Source organism: Lethenteron reissneri, chromosome 66, assembly GCF_015708825.2.
Source record: "Lethenteron reissneri isolate LAM-NWPU_2019-01 chromosome 66, ASM1570882v1, whole genome shotgun sequence".
In the NCBI taxonomy this organism is placed as follows: Eukaryota; Metazoa; Chordata; class Hyperoartia; order Petromyzontiformes; family Petromyzontidae; genus Lethenteron; species Lethenteron reissneri.
In genome coordinates this window covers 5853807-5870507 of record NC_083844.1, presented here as the reverse complement: position 1 = coordinate 5870507, position 16701 = coordinate 5853807, and the positions used below count along the sequence as shown (strand labels likewise).

At 53.0% G+C, this 16701-nt stretch overlaps 1 protein-coding gene across 5 annotated transcripts in view; it reads left to right on the top strand.

Annotated features, from left to right (window-relative positions):
- The window catches only part of LOC133359837 (uncharacterized), a 145523-nt gene that overhangs the window by 43621 nt on the left and 85201 nt on the right, over positions 1-16701 (top strand). For all 5 annotated transcript variants that reach the window (XM_061578387.1, XM_061578386.1, XM_061578384.1 and 2 more), the window contains exon 13: positions 680-1456. Coding sequence is in view for 4 of the 5 variants with exons in the window: in XM_061578386.1 (XP_061434370.1) it covers positions 680-1456 (777 nt within the window). In the remaining variant the exon portion in view is untranslated. The remainder of the gene's footprint in view (positions 1-679; positions 1457-16701) is intronic.

Here is a 16701-nt window from a genome sequence, read left to right as displayed (position 1 = left end):
GGGGTGTGTACCTCCGATTCCCAATCCACCCTCTTGGGTTTCCTGGCCTAACGGCGTTACTTAGTATATTTCGGACTCGCTGTTGCCACCTGTTGACTCACGGCTGGTGCTACACCCGGTCAGTAGTGGTTACGGCATATGACGCTAACAATACCCACTACACATATATTATCAGATCATGTTTGTTTGCCATGTTCACCACAGGTTAATGCAAACATGATTAAGTGCAAAAAGTTTATATTTGGTGTTTTAACATACTAACACCTGTTTTATTACAAGAAAGGGTGAAATCTATTATTATTTTTTCATACTTTGGTACTGGCCAAAAAGGTCCCATTTGGTAACGAATTTGCACCTTAATAATTGGCTGTGTCGGGTAGTGGCGGGTTGAACGACATATTGAAAAATATGCGATCTAACCCAAACACACCTCTATTATGGATAGTGAATACTGTATAAAATAAGCAGTCACTTAAAGATGTGTAGCAGCTGCGAATATGAATTAATTATATTACTAAAGGGGGGGGGGGGCGATGTTGCTATCTGCATTTTCATAATTAAGCACTTTGTAAGAACATTATCGATTTATATTATTTTGCAAACACGTCGACCTGGGTTTTTTATACAGCCTTTTAACTTAACCATTTTTATTTTTTGTTTGCGTCTTTGAATCCTCCAGCCGACGCTCCCAACAAAAAGTCGACAATCAGACATGCGGAGTTCGTGAGTTGCTCCGTGTGCGTGACTGCCCAAAGCTCAAATGTGGATATTGATGAAGTAAGGATCCACAAAGCTGTAACCGGACTACAATTTGAAGACCCGAGTAATGTTGATCACACCGTCATAATTAACAACACCAGAGTGACGAATTCCAATGATGGAATCAAAATATCTGCCAGAAACGGGGATTTTCACCTGTTTTCTGTTTCGGTGATAGACAACGCCAATGCTGGTGTTTATTTAACAAACATGGCTTCGATGTCAGTGGCTGAGTGTAATTTCAAACAAAATGCAATCGGGATCTTCTACTTCGTGAATTCACCCTCAAGCTTGAATGTGATCAATTGCCAGATCAGCCAGCAAAGAAATTATGGAATGTACGTTCATGGATACGGAACCATTTCCTTCCTCGTCAAGAATTCATTGATCTCTGGCAATGCCATTGGCTTATACTTGAGAGGCAGTGTAATTGCTGTGCTGGAAGACAACCTATTCACAAACAATAGCTTCTACGGGTTAAGCATATACAACGACAACCATCTGTCACTTGTAAATAACGTCATTCAAAACAATGCAATTACAAGGGACCAAGCTTGTTTAATAACATCTTCAAGCTACATGTCGATAGACGGAAATCTTTTCATCGAGAACAAGGGACAAATACAATTCGCCGGAGGACCATTTCCTGCGAATATAACCAACAACGTTTTCCGGGGAAACGATGCGAACCAGAGAAGTAAGTTTTTACTATGTCAGCGATATAGCGCCTTTTGTGCATTGCTTGTCGTGCCACGATCGTGTTCATCGAATTCAAATGAAGCGAGCACCAAATTGTGACTGTTGCACTTGTTCGTATCGTCACAGTGCCCGTGACTGTAATTACGCTGTGGTCGATATTGGTCAGTTAACGAAGCTAAGCAGGTGTTGAGCCCTGGCTAGTGCTTGGATTAGAGACCACCCACGTGACTATGGGGTAGGCATCAGAGGGTAATGCTTTAGTTCATTTGAACGTTGGGCACACTGATAATATCTGACTATACACAGACGAACACCATCCCTGTGCCCAGGACTTTAACAAATAATTAATAATTTAGCTCTTAAAGCAGAAGCGGTGATGGTAGGTCAAGAGGGGGGACCTCTCCACCTCAAAGTGACCTCGAATCACCACATCCTTAGTGTTTTTTCGCGTTCTGCAACGGGGCCAGATGCTCTTGCTCATCTCGTGGTGGCGAAATGTTAACTACCTTGCCTGGTATGCAGGAGGTCGGGGGGTTCGATCCCGACCCTGATGCCTGCTGTATATTTGGAGTTTGCGTCTCTCTCCCTGTTGTTTTACCCTCCACATTTACAAACAACATCAAACGTTTAGAGTATTTGGCTGGTGCTATACGTTTCCACATTATGATGATAAGCCAATTCGTTGAGTTATTATTTGTGTTTTCCAAGTTGCTTTTGAACAAGAGCTATATAGCTCAGTGGGCCTTACATGGTAAAAGGACAATAGTTTATAGTTGAGAAACCCGCACTGACCAGTATGGTGAAGTATAGTGAAACAAACGATGCAGTATGGGGAGGCCCTCATCCAGCAATAGATTGATATGAGGCTATATGTTTAAATGAATGTGATTTATAATCGTGAAGAGGAGACTTGAGCTGGTTAAGAAGGATCTTAATTTTCAACGCCAACTCACACCACACTTCCACTCATCATCAAAAACGAACCCGAACTCTCCAACTCCGTTCCCTTTGTAGTGAGTTCCAGGGAGACTGACGACGGAGTCGAGGTACACTCTTTTATTAAACTCATGGGCGGTACAATACTTGAAGGGGTAACGGCCCCTTCACCCGTACTAGATGGGGAAACACCCCTAGCACTATTCCCCCTGTCCTGTACCAAGTCCTCCACTAACAGTGCTATGGGAGGCTGTCTGATCCGGCCCTGGCAAAGCACGGATCCCGGCACCCAGCTAACCCGGCCTTGCTCTTACAAGAGCAGAGGTCCGGAAGCTCTTGGGGCCGCGCCACTGGCTTGCCCAGCTCGGCCCTGACAAGGGCAGCGAGACAGGAGAGTCCCAGGGCCTATTCTGCCGGTCTTCAGACTTCACTGGTAAGCTTCTTCCACACTGGCCCCGAGCTCTCTGGCTCCCCGCCTTTTATAGGAATTCCCTCCGAGGGGCGGGGTTATGGGGGATCACAGAGCCTCCATTGCCCCCCAGTGGTTAACGGATGCGGATGTGGATATAGACACCCGTGTGTGGGTGCAGACACCATGTGTTTTATGTCCGCCCTTCTCCCCCGTAATAACCCCTACACCTTTAATAGCCCGCCTCCCCACTTTTCCGCCAATCCCCTTCTCGGGTTTTCCAGCCCTTGTATAATCCTTCTCGCACCAATCCGATCAGAGTGTCCTCCACTCAATCATCGGATTGTATGTCGTGCACGGCAGTGCTCCTGTGACCCCTGATTCTTAACCCGTGGTTGTGTAGTGTTTATCTTCTTGGTTCTTTCGGTAAAGTAACGTAGAAGGGGAGTAATAAAATAATAAAAATAAAACATAATAAAATAATTCTCACGACGTTTCGGCCACAACACAAGCAGCCGTCCTCAGCTGAAGACCCGGTCTGTCGAGGCGACAGCGTCTAAAAGAAAACACCACCACGCTTGGGGCGTCTATTTAAGCTGGGTTGGAAGTTACAGCAGCAGATGTTAGTGTAAATGCGTTTAGTATTACATTAGAGTCGCTGCATCTCTTCAGAAAGGTGAGAGACTCGATTAGCTGAGCCTTCTTATCACGGAGCTTGTTGAAGAATCTCAAAGTTATGTGGAATCCCTCCCCATAGAGGCGGTTAAATTTCGAATTAAAACTTTCGTGACTGCAGGGATTCATCTTCTTGGTTCTTTCGGTAAAGTCACGTAGAAGGGAAGTAATAAAATAATAAAAATAAAACATAATAAAAAAATTCTCACGACGTTTCGGCCACAACACGGGCAGCCGTCCTCAGCTGAAGACCAGGTCTGTCGAGGCGACAGCGTAGTGTTTGTATGGGAGGATATCCCGAACATCCTCTACATTACACCCCCTCCCCCCCGCCTTCTGTTCAGAAGGAGCCATCATCGGCTCGGATAATTCCCTGCCTAGATGAACAAAACACAACCTGGTGTAGTTCCCGAATGCACGTGTAACTAACCGTGTGCAGTGATAACAGGCCACAATCGAGGAGAAAAAAATATTCACAGCAGTGCAACGCACAGGGGGAAAGGAAAACAACTTTCGCGACTGTCCCCCCCCCCTGTCAGGTCGTGAGTCGCCTCTGTCACCGATAATGGCCAGGATCCATGGCCACAACCGAACACAAGCAAGTCCCAGGAATGTCTTGGACTCATGCTGCGGCAAGACGGCGTGACTGAGAGTGGGTGCACGGACCCCCAGCCTTGGATGGGTCACTGTTCGGGGCTATAGTCGCATCCCCGGCTGCTTCTGTTGCAGGAGCCTGAGCAGGCGCGCCGGTCACTCGTTTTCCTATAGGAGCAGGAGCCAGTCCATCAATCAAACGATCTGCCATCCGCCAGTGTGCCAACCTCTTAATTATCACCCAGCCGGAGTGACGATGAAGGTGGGGAACATGAGGGTGCATGCGAGGGTGGCACGTCCAGTCTAGAGGGGTGGACATACCACCGACGTTTACCCAACTCAATGCGGACACACTGGGGTCGGAGCACTTGCACTTTAGTGACAGGGTCCTGCCATGGTCGATGCAGCTTCACGGAGGTGAGTATTGGCACCAGTGGGCATTGCAGCCAGGCCAGATCACTGACTGCAAACAGGACTACTGTTGCTACCTTAGCCCACAGACGTTCGTTCATCGCCGGCGCCGCAGCGGAAGCCGCTAAAGCCGCCTTTAAATCCTCGCGCAAATATTCCAGGAAGTGGAGAAACGAGGCCGGCCAATCGCCTGCTCGTGATGGAATGGGGTTCAGCTAAGCCTCTATCGGAGGGTTACGCTTTCGCCCATACATAAAAAAGAATGGCGAATACCTCGTGGATGCGTGCAGGACTGAAAGATATGTCGTCAGAACCCCGGGAATGTGCAAACCCAGTCCATCTGCTGAGTAGTCACCAAGTGGCATAACATTCCCGAGATCGTGCTGTTAAAGCGCTCAACCATGCGATCCCTTTGCGGGTGGTATTGGGAAGTCTGCACCTTCTTGACACATAACATGTCACACACCTCCTGCAACACCTGTCCCGTGCTGCCATCTCTCTAACCCCCGTGATCACCGGTCATGCTTCCTCTCCGTCAGGCCTCACATGGGGCGCTGTAGGTGATAAGGGAATACCGGGCACCGAACCCCCCGTAGGTCAGCGAGTAGTGGCCAGCGACCTTGACCTGGGTAAGGGTGATGATGATGGCAGTGATAGCGGTGATGATGGCGTTGCCTCAGCGGAGGATGATGGAGGCGATCGTGGTGGAGAGATGTATGGCTTAAGGTGGGTGGGGTCCACAAACCATTGTCGCTTACTCAGTTGGACCTGGACGCCCTGAGGTCGGAATCCTTTAATGACCTTGACCGGCCCTTTCCAGGGTCGGTGCAGTTTTGGTGAGAGGCCGACCGGCACCTGAGGACAGTATCGCCATGCCTGGTCCCCGACTTTAAAGTGATTGGCTATCACTGTCCTCTCCCGTATCTGTACATTGCTTCTTTGACTGTCGGCCGCTTGGCGGGCCTCCCTCAAATAAATGAGGGAGGCCTTTAGTGTCTTTGGCCATGCGTCGGCCCTCATGGGAATGTCCATCAGCAGCACCTGAATAGATGGGATGGGGTCTCATCCGTATATCAGGAAATATGGCAAGAACCCTGTCGCTAAATGTGGGGCCACCCTGTATGCCGCTAAGCCTGACGGGATGTGAAGGTCCCAATCGGAGTGGTTCTTGTTCACCACTTGGGACAGTGTGGCCGCTATTATGCGGTTAATCCACTCCACCATGCTACGGAGATGTTGGGATAGAGTAGACGTCTTTTAGCAGCTGTGAGGAGAAATTCCTGCCTTGATTCGTGAGCAACCGCTCTGGCGTGCACCCCCTTATCAAGAACATAGCCCCCAACAAAGGCATCAGCGATATTCTGTGCTGTTTGGTCCGGGAGGTCTCACGCCATCGGCCACCTCGTGCAGTACTCGAATCCAACCAACAGGTATTTAGTTCCCCATGGTGTGACCGGCAATGGTCCCAGGATGTTTAACGTGACCAATTTGTTGACCCAGGTCACCGTGATGGGCTGCAGGGGCGCCCGGATTACCTGGGGTGGTGGCTTTGCCACGCGCATTTTACGCTGTTTGCGACCCATCAGAGCACGTCAGCGGTCATGCCTGGCCAGAAGTACCGACCCTATAATGTGGACAGTGTCTTCCACCCAGCCAGGTGTGGCAGCTGGTGGCAGTGTACGTCCATGATCAATTGTTGATGCAGCGACTCCGGAACCACCAGGCATCGCTGGCGTCCTGCCAGATCCAACCACATGAGGAAGTCCTCCCATATGACATGCTCCTCCCCCCTTCCGTTTGCTGAGGCATGTAGCTCTCGCGGGGGGGGGGGCTCCTCTTGCTGTAGACGCCTCCAATCATCCAAGGTTAGCCCCAGGTCATTGTCGGTCAGCTGGACCTCACCCTGTGCACCCTCTGCTGTGTGTACGGGAGTGATGACCATTCCCTCCAACATCCCTTCTTTACAGTGTGCCACGCCTGTGGCGCATGCACAAGGGCTCTGGGGCGCCAGCCGGGACAATCTGTGCGCGTTGGCATTTCTTGCCCCTTTGCGATGCACCACCTGGTACCTGTACTCTTGTAGGCACTCTATGCACTCGGCCAGCCGGCCCAGAGGCTGGTCGATGTGGAGTGAATACTGCTGCAAGGCTACGTGGTCAGTGTGGACCGTAAATTTGTGACCATACAGGTAGGGTTGAAATTGTTGCACGAAGTGGACGACCACCAAGAGCTCCTTATATGTGACGCTGTACTGCTGCACTGCTGGTGACAGCACGTGACTATCATAGGCAATAACTACCTCCCGACTGTGCTGGATTTGCAACAAGACACTGCTGATGCCTACATCGCTGGTATCCGTGTCCAGGATAAAGGGGAGGCCAAAATCCGGAAAGGCCAAGGGTGATGCGTCCGTCAGACGCGAGCGCGGCTGCTGGAATGCCTCTTCCTCAAGGGGTTCCCAATATAATCTCTGATTCCTAGCCGTCAACAAATGCAAGGGCTTCGCAATGTTTGCAAAGTTGGGTACGAACCAGCATTATTAGGACACGAAGCCCACAAACCTGCATACCTCTGGAACCGTTTTGGGAATGGCCCAGACCCTCATGCAGGCCGTCTTTTCTGAATCTGTACCCACTCCAGATTCACTGACGACATGGCCCAAGTAGTATACCGACGACCGCATGAGGTGGCACTTTGACGGATTGAGCTTCAAGTTCGCATTCCAGAACCGCAGGAATACCTGACGCAATTGGCCAATGTGTTCATCGAATGATTGGCTGAAAACAATGACATCGTCCAGGTAGAGTAGGCACATATCCCATTGGAGGCCTGCTAAGGCCAACTCCACTAATGCTGGAACGGCCCATAGGCAGGCAGTTGAATTGGAATAGGCCCTGTGGTGTCCGGAACACTGTTTTGGGCCGGGAGTCCACGTCCAGTGGGACCTGCCAGAAACTGGATGATAAATCCAGAGTACTGAAATTTTAAGCTCCTGCCAGTGCATCAAGTGAGTCATTGATACATGGTAGGGGATATGTATCAGCAAGCGTGACGCAGCATCTCCTGCACCACTTGTTGAATGTGCCCTTTTTCCATTGGGCTCATTTTATGTGTTTTGGCACAGGGGTGCAGCGTCCCCCGTGTTGATGTGGTGCTGCAGCAGATGCGTGCATCCTAGGTCGAGCAGTCCCCGGCTGAACACGTCGGAGAACTCCTACAGTAATGAGTGCAGCTGGTGCTTCTGATGGGGCGGCAAATCAGGCTCAGGCACCGCCAACTGGTCCATCCACGATTCGTCTTCTCTGTCCTCGGACTGGCTGATGCTTCCCACGAGCTCTGGCCCCATTCCAGGGACTCCTACTGGCAAGGGACTAACGTGGGCTAGAACCGTTCCCACCTGCACCGTTGCTGCTCTATTCGAGGTGTTCAGCACTTGAATGAACAGATGCTGGTTCCCCTGGACAATAGTCTCGGCCCCTGCCAGTGCGCGGCGATTCGTGGCGGCTGGTGCCGGAGACACCAGGATGGGTGAGTTCAGCCGGGCTGTCATGAGGGAGGACCGATATCGCAGCTGTATCAGCATCTGGGCTGCTGGGAGAATGGAGATACACTCACTGACCAGAGCCTACACGTAGGGTACCCCGCGGCCAGCCCCCTCCGCCTTCAGGAAATGGAGATGTGATCCCTGGACTTCTACCCGTCCGTTGGCCAGATAGATTTTTTATTGGCATTTGCCTCAGTCCGTCCCCAACAGGCAGGGCACGGGCAGCATTGCAGAGGCAAAGATGGGTCATGCTACTGAAAGCTGCCCAATCTGTATTGGGGGTTCAACCTGGCCCAGGAAGCCCATACTCCCTCTATTTACCCTGACGAATGCCGTCTTGATGGGGACTAAATGCAAATTTTTATCTGCAGCATCTCGTGCATGGTGCTCGAGATGATCGTGACCAATGCCACAGTGTCAACCAGGATGCGTGCCGGCACTCCTGCAATTGCACCGACCAGAACCGAGGTTCCCAATGCGGCCGCTACCAACTGCCATGCCAGCTTCTTCCGTTGTGTGGCTGAGTCCGGCCACTGACCAGGCGACGTCTCACTATTCTGTGGTGTATTGTGAGGTGACAGGGGATGGCCAAAGATGTGGTTCCTTCCCTTGGGGTGTGTTGAAGCAGGGTGAATGCGCCCTTGTTACGTGGGATGGGTTCCCCATGGGGTGTGCGGCGGTCCCCCATTGTAGTTGGGGAGTGGGGGTTGGGATGTGGGCCTTCCTATGAGCCCTCCCCCTCTACAACCTCGTTGATTGTGGGGGCGTGGGCCCCCTTTGTGATGTGCCCCTTCCATTCCCATCTCTCTCTGCTGCATTGCGAGGGTGAGGGAGGGCACAAGACATCTCCACGGCGCACCGGCGATTGCGTGTGCTGCCTCAGCCTCGGGGCTGTTGCCCCTGGCAACCCACCGGCATTGCTGGTAAATAGTGACATCACCTCGCGCAGCGATGTCACTTCCGATCGCGATGTCACTTCTGGTCGTGACGACACTTCCGCCCATGATGTCACTTCTCACCGTGGCATCACGTCCGACCGCGACACCACTTCCGGTCGCGACACGATCCCCGGCTCCAATGCGACCCCTGGCCCCAACGCGATCCCCAGCCCCAACGCGATGCCAAGCCCCGGACGCGATCCCCGGCCCCGGCGTGATCCCTGGCTCTGATGCGACCCCTGGCCCCAACGCGAACCCCAGCCCCGACGCGATCTCTCGCCATGACTCAACCCCCGGCCCCGATGCAACCCCTGGCCCTGACGAAATCCCCAGTGGCAGACCCATGGGGCCAGTTGTCGGGGCGGCTCGGCCCGGTGTTGTAGAGGTGGCTGCCAGCGGCGTGGTTGCTGGCTGTACCCCTGGTCCCTCTAATTCATCAGCCTCCAGATCGCCGCATAGACCTCCCACAGCAATGGCTCCAGCTCAGCTGCTGGAGGTCCGTTCAGAGCTGCGACGTAAAAAAGCATGCGGTGATGGTGCAGGCCCAGCAATTTGCATCGCTGGCTCTGATAGCGCCGCAGTAACGGGCCATCTGCTCCCCCCGGCCATATCAGCCACCTGGCCCACTGGTAGCGCCTAGCCCATGACCTATTCATGGGCTTGTAGGATCCCATCGGCCCACAGTGAGGTACGTTTGTCAGGCGTCACCACCGACATTTCAACGCCGGCACGGGAAGCATAGGCAATGAGATACTGGACCACGAGGTTCTCGAGCGCCTCGTTGGCCAGGCGAGGGAACGCCCTCGTCAACAAGAGCAGCACACCCCTGTCAGCTACAGGGGACTCTCTAATCCTCCACTGGCGGTCCTGGAACCATCTAACGGCGCCCTCAGCTGGAAAGTAGATCTCCCCCAAAGCCTCGTAGGTCACCTGTAGCGTGGTCTTGCTGCACACGGGAAGGGTGGTGTAAAAAGCGAGGGCATCGTCATCAAGAACGGATGGCAGCGCTCATAGTGCCTCTTCATCTGACCATTCGAGAGCGTGGAAGGCAGCCTCGAATTGGAAGACAAGCACCTCCCAATCGCCTCCCTCAGCCATGAATTTCTCGACGGCCCCAGCCGGCGTGCCCGTCCTGCCACCTGTTCTCCCCGTTTGGTGTTTAGTCCAGCCAGTGGGTCAGCCACCGGGTCCTATGGTGCCTCCTCCGGTAGTACTGTCCACACTCATCCCCAGCCTTCTCAATCTGTTTTCCGTCAGCTCTCTCCCCCGCACCCCTCAGCCCCCATCTTATGTCTCCTTGCCTGCTCCTCCCCCTTTCACTGTTCCCACTCCACTGTCCCCCTCCTTTTGGCAGGAATCCCGCGAGCACATCTAACGAATCGTCAATGTTAGGGAGCGGGTAAGCTTCAGCCAAGGTGACCTTGTTCAGGCGTCTGAAGTTGACGCAAAACTGCAGGGTGCCGTTGGATTTCTCAACCAACACGACTGGTGCCCCCCACGGACTCGTTGATGGTGATATAATGTCTGCCTGCAACATCTCCTGCATAGCCCGTTGAACATACATCTTCTCTGTAGGACTCATCCTATAGGCATTCTATCGAACGGGCAGCGCATCTCCCATATCGATGTGGTGTTCCATTAATGTAGTACAGCCTACATCGTAGGGACCTTTGCTGAACACATCGGTGAAATCGTACAGCAATTCCCTGAACTCCCCTGCTTCCTTTCTCTGACAGATCAGCGTTCTGCTCTAGGATCTCATCTACCCAGGATGCATCTTCTACTCTGGCAGACAGCTCACCCACCAGCGTGCTATTCACACCTCGTGCCTCAGGCCACGAAATCATAGGGCTGACATGTACAAAAACCGTCCTTGGGGTGCCAGCTGATTATTACGGACAATCATGTCAGCCTCAACCAAAGCAATGGCGCCCCACTACTGACGGCACCGCGGACACTACGAGTGGCAGTTTCGTCCAGGAAGTGACACGTGGTGTCCGGTAGCACAAAGGCACCAGGATCTGAGCACCCAGCGGAATTGGGACCGTGGTTCACACCAGTGCCTGAACCTGTGGGATTTCCCTTCCCCCTTCGTCCAGATGCAAAAAATACAATGTCCCACCCGACAGTTTCCATACAGCCTTCCTCCGTCAGGATGCATAGAGGCATGCGACCTAATAAATCCCTGCCCAGCAAACAGGGCACTGACAATATACTGGAGACCAGTACTGGTCCCCGTATCTCCAGCTCCCCAATGCGGACCGGTACTACCACTTGACCAATGATTCCCATGCTTCCCCCATTTGCGGCTATGTATCTAGCCTTAACCGGCTCTTAAGATGACACTGTTCCTCTGGTAATAGGTAGAATATGCACAGGGATATGATGGTGGCCAACGTACCTGTGTCGACCAGCATGCAAATGCTAACCCCTGCTACTGAGCCTACCAGCACTGACGTCCCGGCCGTGGCTGCCACTACCCTCCTGGCTAACCGACGCCACTTTGTGACCGTGTCCAACCATAGGGCCAGACCGGCTACAGGAACGAGCGACATGCCCTCCATCCTATGAGATGCGTGAATGGGTGAGCATGAGATGAATGAGTCCAGCCGGGTGGCCGAGGTGTTCGCACTCGCCTGAGGAGAGTGGCCGCTGGGAAAACCTTATGGTCTTGACTGGTCGTCCCTGTCACCACCATCCTGTTACAGCACCCACGGGCGATGTGCTCCTCATGACTGTAGCGATGGCAGATGACCTCATCCCCATGCGAGAGCATCACCCCCGCGTCCCTAGGTACCCAATGTCGGCGTTGTTGCTCGGCCCCCCAGGGCATTCTCGTAGGTCGTTGCAGGGCTGCCACCACTTCTCCTTCATGAGCTTCTACCAGCTGCGTGTGCCTCAGTTGGTTCCAGTGTCTCAGCCACTCGGGGTAGATGCACCGCCACCAGCAAGTCCAGGGCCGCCTCATCGAGCTGAGGTTTTTGAACTTCTGACGAGCCCAGGATGGAGGATCAAATACTTCCGCCATCTTTTTGAAAACCATTTGCAGGGATCCTCTCTCTACGAGTGGGATCCGGCAGAACACTGCCATCGCCGAGTCATCCAGGGTGGTGGGTAGTGCCCCCAGCGCCCCCTCCTCCGTCCATCTCTATGCCCGGCACGCAGCCTCAAATTGGCGCACAAAGGCACGCCATTGTCCTGTTCTTGACGAATTTCTCCACCGGGCTCAACTGGCGGCCCCACCCCCATCCATTTTCTTCGGGTCGCTCTGTTGGGTACGTGGCTCAGATCCTGGCCCCGTTTCTCTCTGCTGCCCCCTGCTCACTTGGCTGCTCCACTGTTGGCAGGATCGTGGAAGACGGGACAGCACTTGCTCCCTGTTCCCACGCTGAACGCACCGTCAGCGGCGTCAATGAAGGTTCGCCCGCTGCTGGCTGTTGGGGTGGGCCAGAGCTTCCGCCTCCTTGCCGGGGTGGTGCGGCCACCGCAGCTTCCCCCAGTCGCCCCCCTTCGAGCCCCAGCTTGTGAAGCAGCAATGTCACTGCGTCCAGTAGTAGATCCATCCTCCGATCCCTGGAAGATAGTCTATTACGGCAGCGATGAAACTGCTCCGCCGGGTTGGTGGATGAAGACGCCCATCTCGGTCGAGCGGCTGCTTCGGTTCCTGTCGAAGAGCCGGGAAACGAGTCCCGACTCAGCGGGTCCATTTCGGGGCAGCGCTTGTCCTGGGCGCCGAGAGGGTCTTTGGCTTGAGTCTCCCTTCGTGGGAGTTTACGTCAACTAAGTCGAGACATCCCACCACTACCACCAGATGAAGAGGAGACTTGAGCTGGTTAAGAGGGATCTTTATTTTCAACACCAACTCACATCACACTTCCACTCGTCATCAAAAAACAACCCCGAACCCTCCAACTCCATTCCCTTTAATAGCTCATCTCCCCCCTTTTCCGCCAATCCTCTTCTCGGGTTTTCCTGGCATTTTATAATCCTTCTCGTACCAATCCGATCAGAGTGTTCTCCACTTAATAGTCGGATTGCGTGTCATGCACGGCAGTGCTACTGTGACCGCTGACCATTAACCCGTGGTTATGTGGTGTATGTGTGTAAGGATGTCCCAAACATCCTCTACAATTGTAACAGGTGATTTATAAATGTGTAAAATTATATCGTACTTGATGGGCATTACATACGATGCACTAGACTATACACTACTGTACAATACACGAATCAATACACTACTATACAATATACTACACTACTATATACAACACAATACACTACTATACACGAGACTATACACTTCACTACTATACACTAGACCACTATACCCTACATTATACAATACACTAGTGGTTCTCAACTGGCGCTCTGAGGCGGACCCCTGGGGTACCTGGCAATGTCCCAGGAGGTAACGTGATGAGGTGATTTATAAATGTGTGAAATTATATTACACATGGAAGTCATTGGTGAAAAATCATGTTGTGTGAATCTGCCAATATAAAATACGATAACATTTACAATCCATGTGGTAACCTAGAACGATGCAAAAGACGTTTCTAAACTTACTGATCGTAAAAAATGCGGGTTTACAAAAGTAGCCAGCGAGCACGAACAAATTATTTAACACGTAGGCTTTCGCGACCAATGTTATTCATAATCAACGTTTTTGGGTTTAGATCGCGTTATTTATAAATGTGTCGTAACCCTCCACCACCCGACACGGCCAATCAGTAAAAATGTGTCACGTTGACAAAGACAAATAGTTCACTGCTTTAGCCCACCGGTGTGTTGAAGCCACAACATTTACAATTTGAGTACGACGTTTCGCTGGTAATTGCATCCAGCATCATCGGGTAATTCGCCAGAATGGCGAAGCTCTGCTGTGTCTCCCGCTCTTATATAGAGCAGCAGCAGGGTGACGTCATCATTAACTCATTAACTCATCAGGTGCAAAGATTCAAGGGGGAGTGATTGTAATTATATACTAGATTAGTAATCAGGCTATTGTTACGATGCGAGTTGTAGATTACAACTCGCATGCGAGTTGTAGATTACAACTCGCATCGTAACAACTGCCTGATTACTAATCTAGTATATAATTACAATCACTCCCCCCTTGAATCTTTGCACCTGATGAGTTAATGAGTTAATGATGATGTCACCCTGCTGCTGCTCTATATAAGAGCGGGAGACACAGCAGAGCCTCACCATTCTGGCGAATTGCCCGATGAGGGGGAAACCGCCCTGGCTTGCCAGGGGAGACACCAGGAGCATCGAGGTGATCCTTCCAGCCCGTCCGGATCTCAAGTGAGACCTAGCCACCAGCCCCGAGGCCTGCGAGGGCCCTGACCGTGTGGCCAGGGATGACCACGCTGCCAAGAAGTGGGGACTGCTGGAGAATGGAGACGGAAATCGCAACAGACGAAGAGGGGAAATGGCTAGAGTCAAGGACCACGAGGGCCACCCGAGTTGCTGAAGGAGACCGGGATGACCGAGCCGCCCAGCTTATGCTCGCAGCAGATGAAAAGGAAGCAGGGAGTGCGTCAAGAGAAATGAATGCCACCTGCACTGCTGAGGGAGCCTGGGACGACAGAGTCGGCCAGACGGTGACTGCAGGAGACAAGAAGAAGACGCGGCGAAAGCAGAGGGCCACCGACACCACCTACGCTGCCGGAGGGGACTGGGGCAACCAGACCGACCCGCTGGCAGCAGGGGGATGCATGGAGGAGGCATGGAGATGGATGGAGGGGAACGTGGTGGAGGCACGGCAGAAGGAGAGGATGGAGGAACTGGATGGGAGGGCGGGAGCTGATGGAGTGGGTGAGGGAGGCCGAGGAGAAAAAGGTACGGCGTCCGGACGCAGAGATGCGGGTGCCCCCGAGCGGAGGGTGGGGAACGAAGCCAGAGAGACGCCAGCAACCCTGGGGCAGGGGGAGGCCCGGAGGGAGAACGCGACAGTGGACGCTGGACCGGTGGGAGCTGGGAGGCCCCGGGAACGAGACGGGAAATGGCGAGGCGGGGCAGGGGTGAGTCTGACACCACCTCATGTCAAACGACATAATTGCGTCAGAGTAATGATGAAGGACGAGGTAGCAGAAGAAGTGACCATCGACCGAGCGACCTTTGTACGGTCAATAATGATGGGCTTGCTACAAGTAGAGCCGACAGACTTGTACTGTTTGATAACTCTGCCAGGAGGGAGGGCGTTTGATGTAAGCTTCAACTCAAGCCCCCTACTACAAAGATTTATGACCCGCTTCGAGGAAAAGGCGGAGGAGAAGCCATTGATATCAATGAAGCTACAACTGTTATCAGAGCTGGACACGAAGGTGGTGACTATTTTCCTATACAATGAAGCCCTACATGACCACGACGTGGAGGTCTGGCTAAGACAGCACTGCTCGGTACTGTCGGGCTGTAAAAAGGTGAGGGACTCAGTGGGGATATGGACAGGGGCAAGACAATGGAGGGTGCGGCTGAAAACAGTGGGAGGGACCTTGAGACACATCCCGAGTGCCCTGAACATAGGAGGCAACCGGGGATATGTTGTGTATGCCGGACAACCTAAACTGTGTAGGAGGTGTGGGGGCAGCGGTCACCTGGCTGCAGTGTGCAAGACAAAAGTCTGCTATAGATGCAAGGTACTGGACCACGAGGTAGAAGAATGCAGTGTTCCGGCACAATGTAACCTCTGCGGTAGCCGAGAACATCTGTACAAAAATTGTCCGGAGTCGTACGCCAACAAGGTTAGGGCGTATAGGGTAGGAGGAGCGAGGGATGAGGAAGGGGGTAGGACCAAACTGGACCCGGATAAGGAACTGGTGACGGAAAGACGTGGGGAGGTGGCTAAGCAGCAGCCACCAGCGACGGATGGAGGGGGAGAAGGGGAGAGGCATGCAAAAAGAGCAGAATCGACATCGAGCGAGCAGGAAGAGGGGCTGGCGGGGGAGGGGAGTGACGGCATGGGCAGCATCTCCGAGACGACTGTGGAAGACTGGGCGGAGGCGGTGGAGGAGGATGAAGGAAAAGGGGAACGACAGCAGGAGGAAGGCGGTAGCGAGACATGGGAGGGACCAATCGGAAGGAAAAGGAGGATACGGAGAGCCCCAAAAAGAGGTGCCCCTTTAGGCAGCACGGAATCCTCGGACTCCTCGCTGGACACAGAGGCCTCGAGGGAGGGGATGGAGGAAAGGGTGGAGAGCCGGCGCAGGGGGAAACCCTTGAGAACAAGGGGCAAAATGAAATTGCGGGAACTGGCGAATGAAGACGGTTATGGAGGGCGAGCGGAGAAGGCCGCTTCGGACTGAGACACATCCCAACATGGAACTTTCCGTGGCGTCCGTAAATGTGAGGCGCTTGAAGGGAAAGGGGAGAAGAGGAGCAATAATACAACTGCTACAGGCTACCAAGTGGGAGGTGGTCTTCCTCCAGGAATGCCACCTACCATACACCCTGGGCCGGGAGGTGCTGTTGGAGAGCTGGGATGGCTACTACTTTTGGTCCGGGAGTAATGAAAATCGATGCACGGGGGTGGTTACCCTCCTAGGCAGGAGGGGTATACAGATAGTCGGGTCCCAAGAGGTGATCCCGGGCCGCCTCCATTATGTGGACGTGTCTTATGGAGAGGCAAACCTGAGACTAATAAAAGTGTACGCCCCCACGACGTGCACAGAAAGAGTGGACCTATGGAATAATGTAGCGACCCTGCTCGTGACGAGAAGGCAAGTCATAATGGG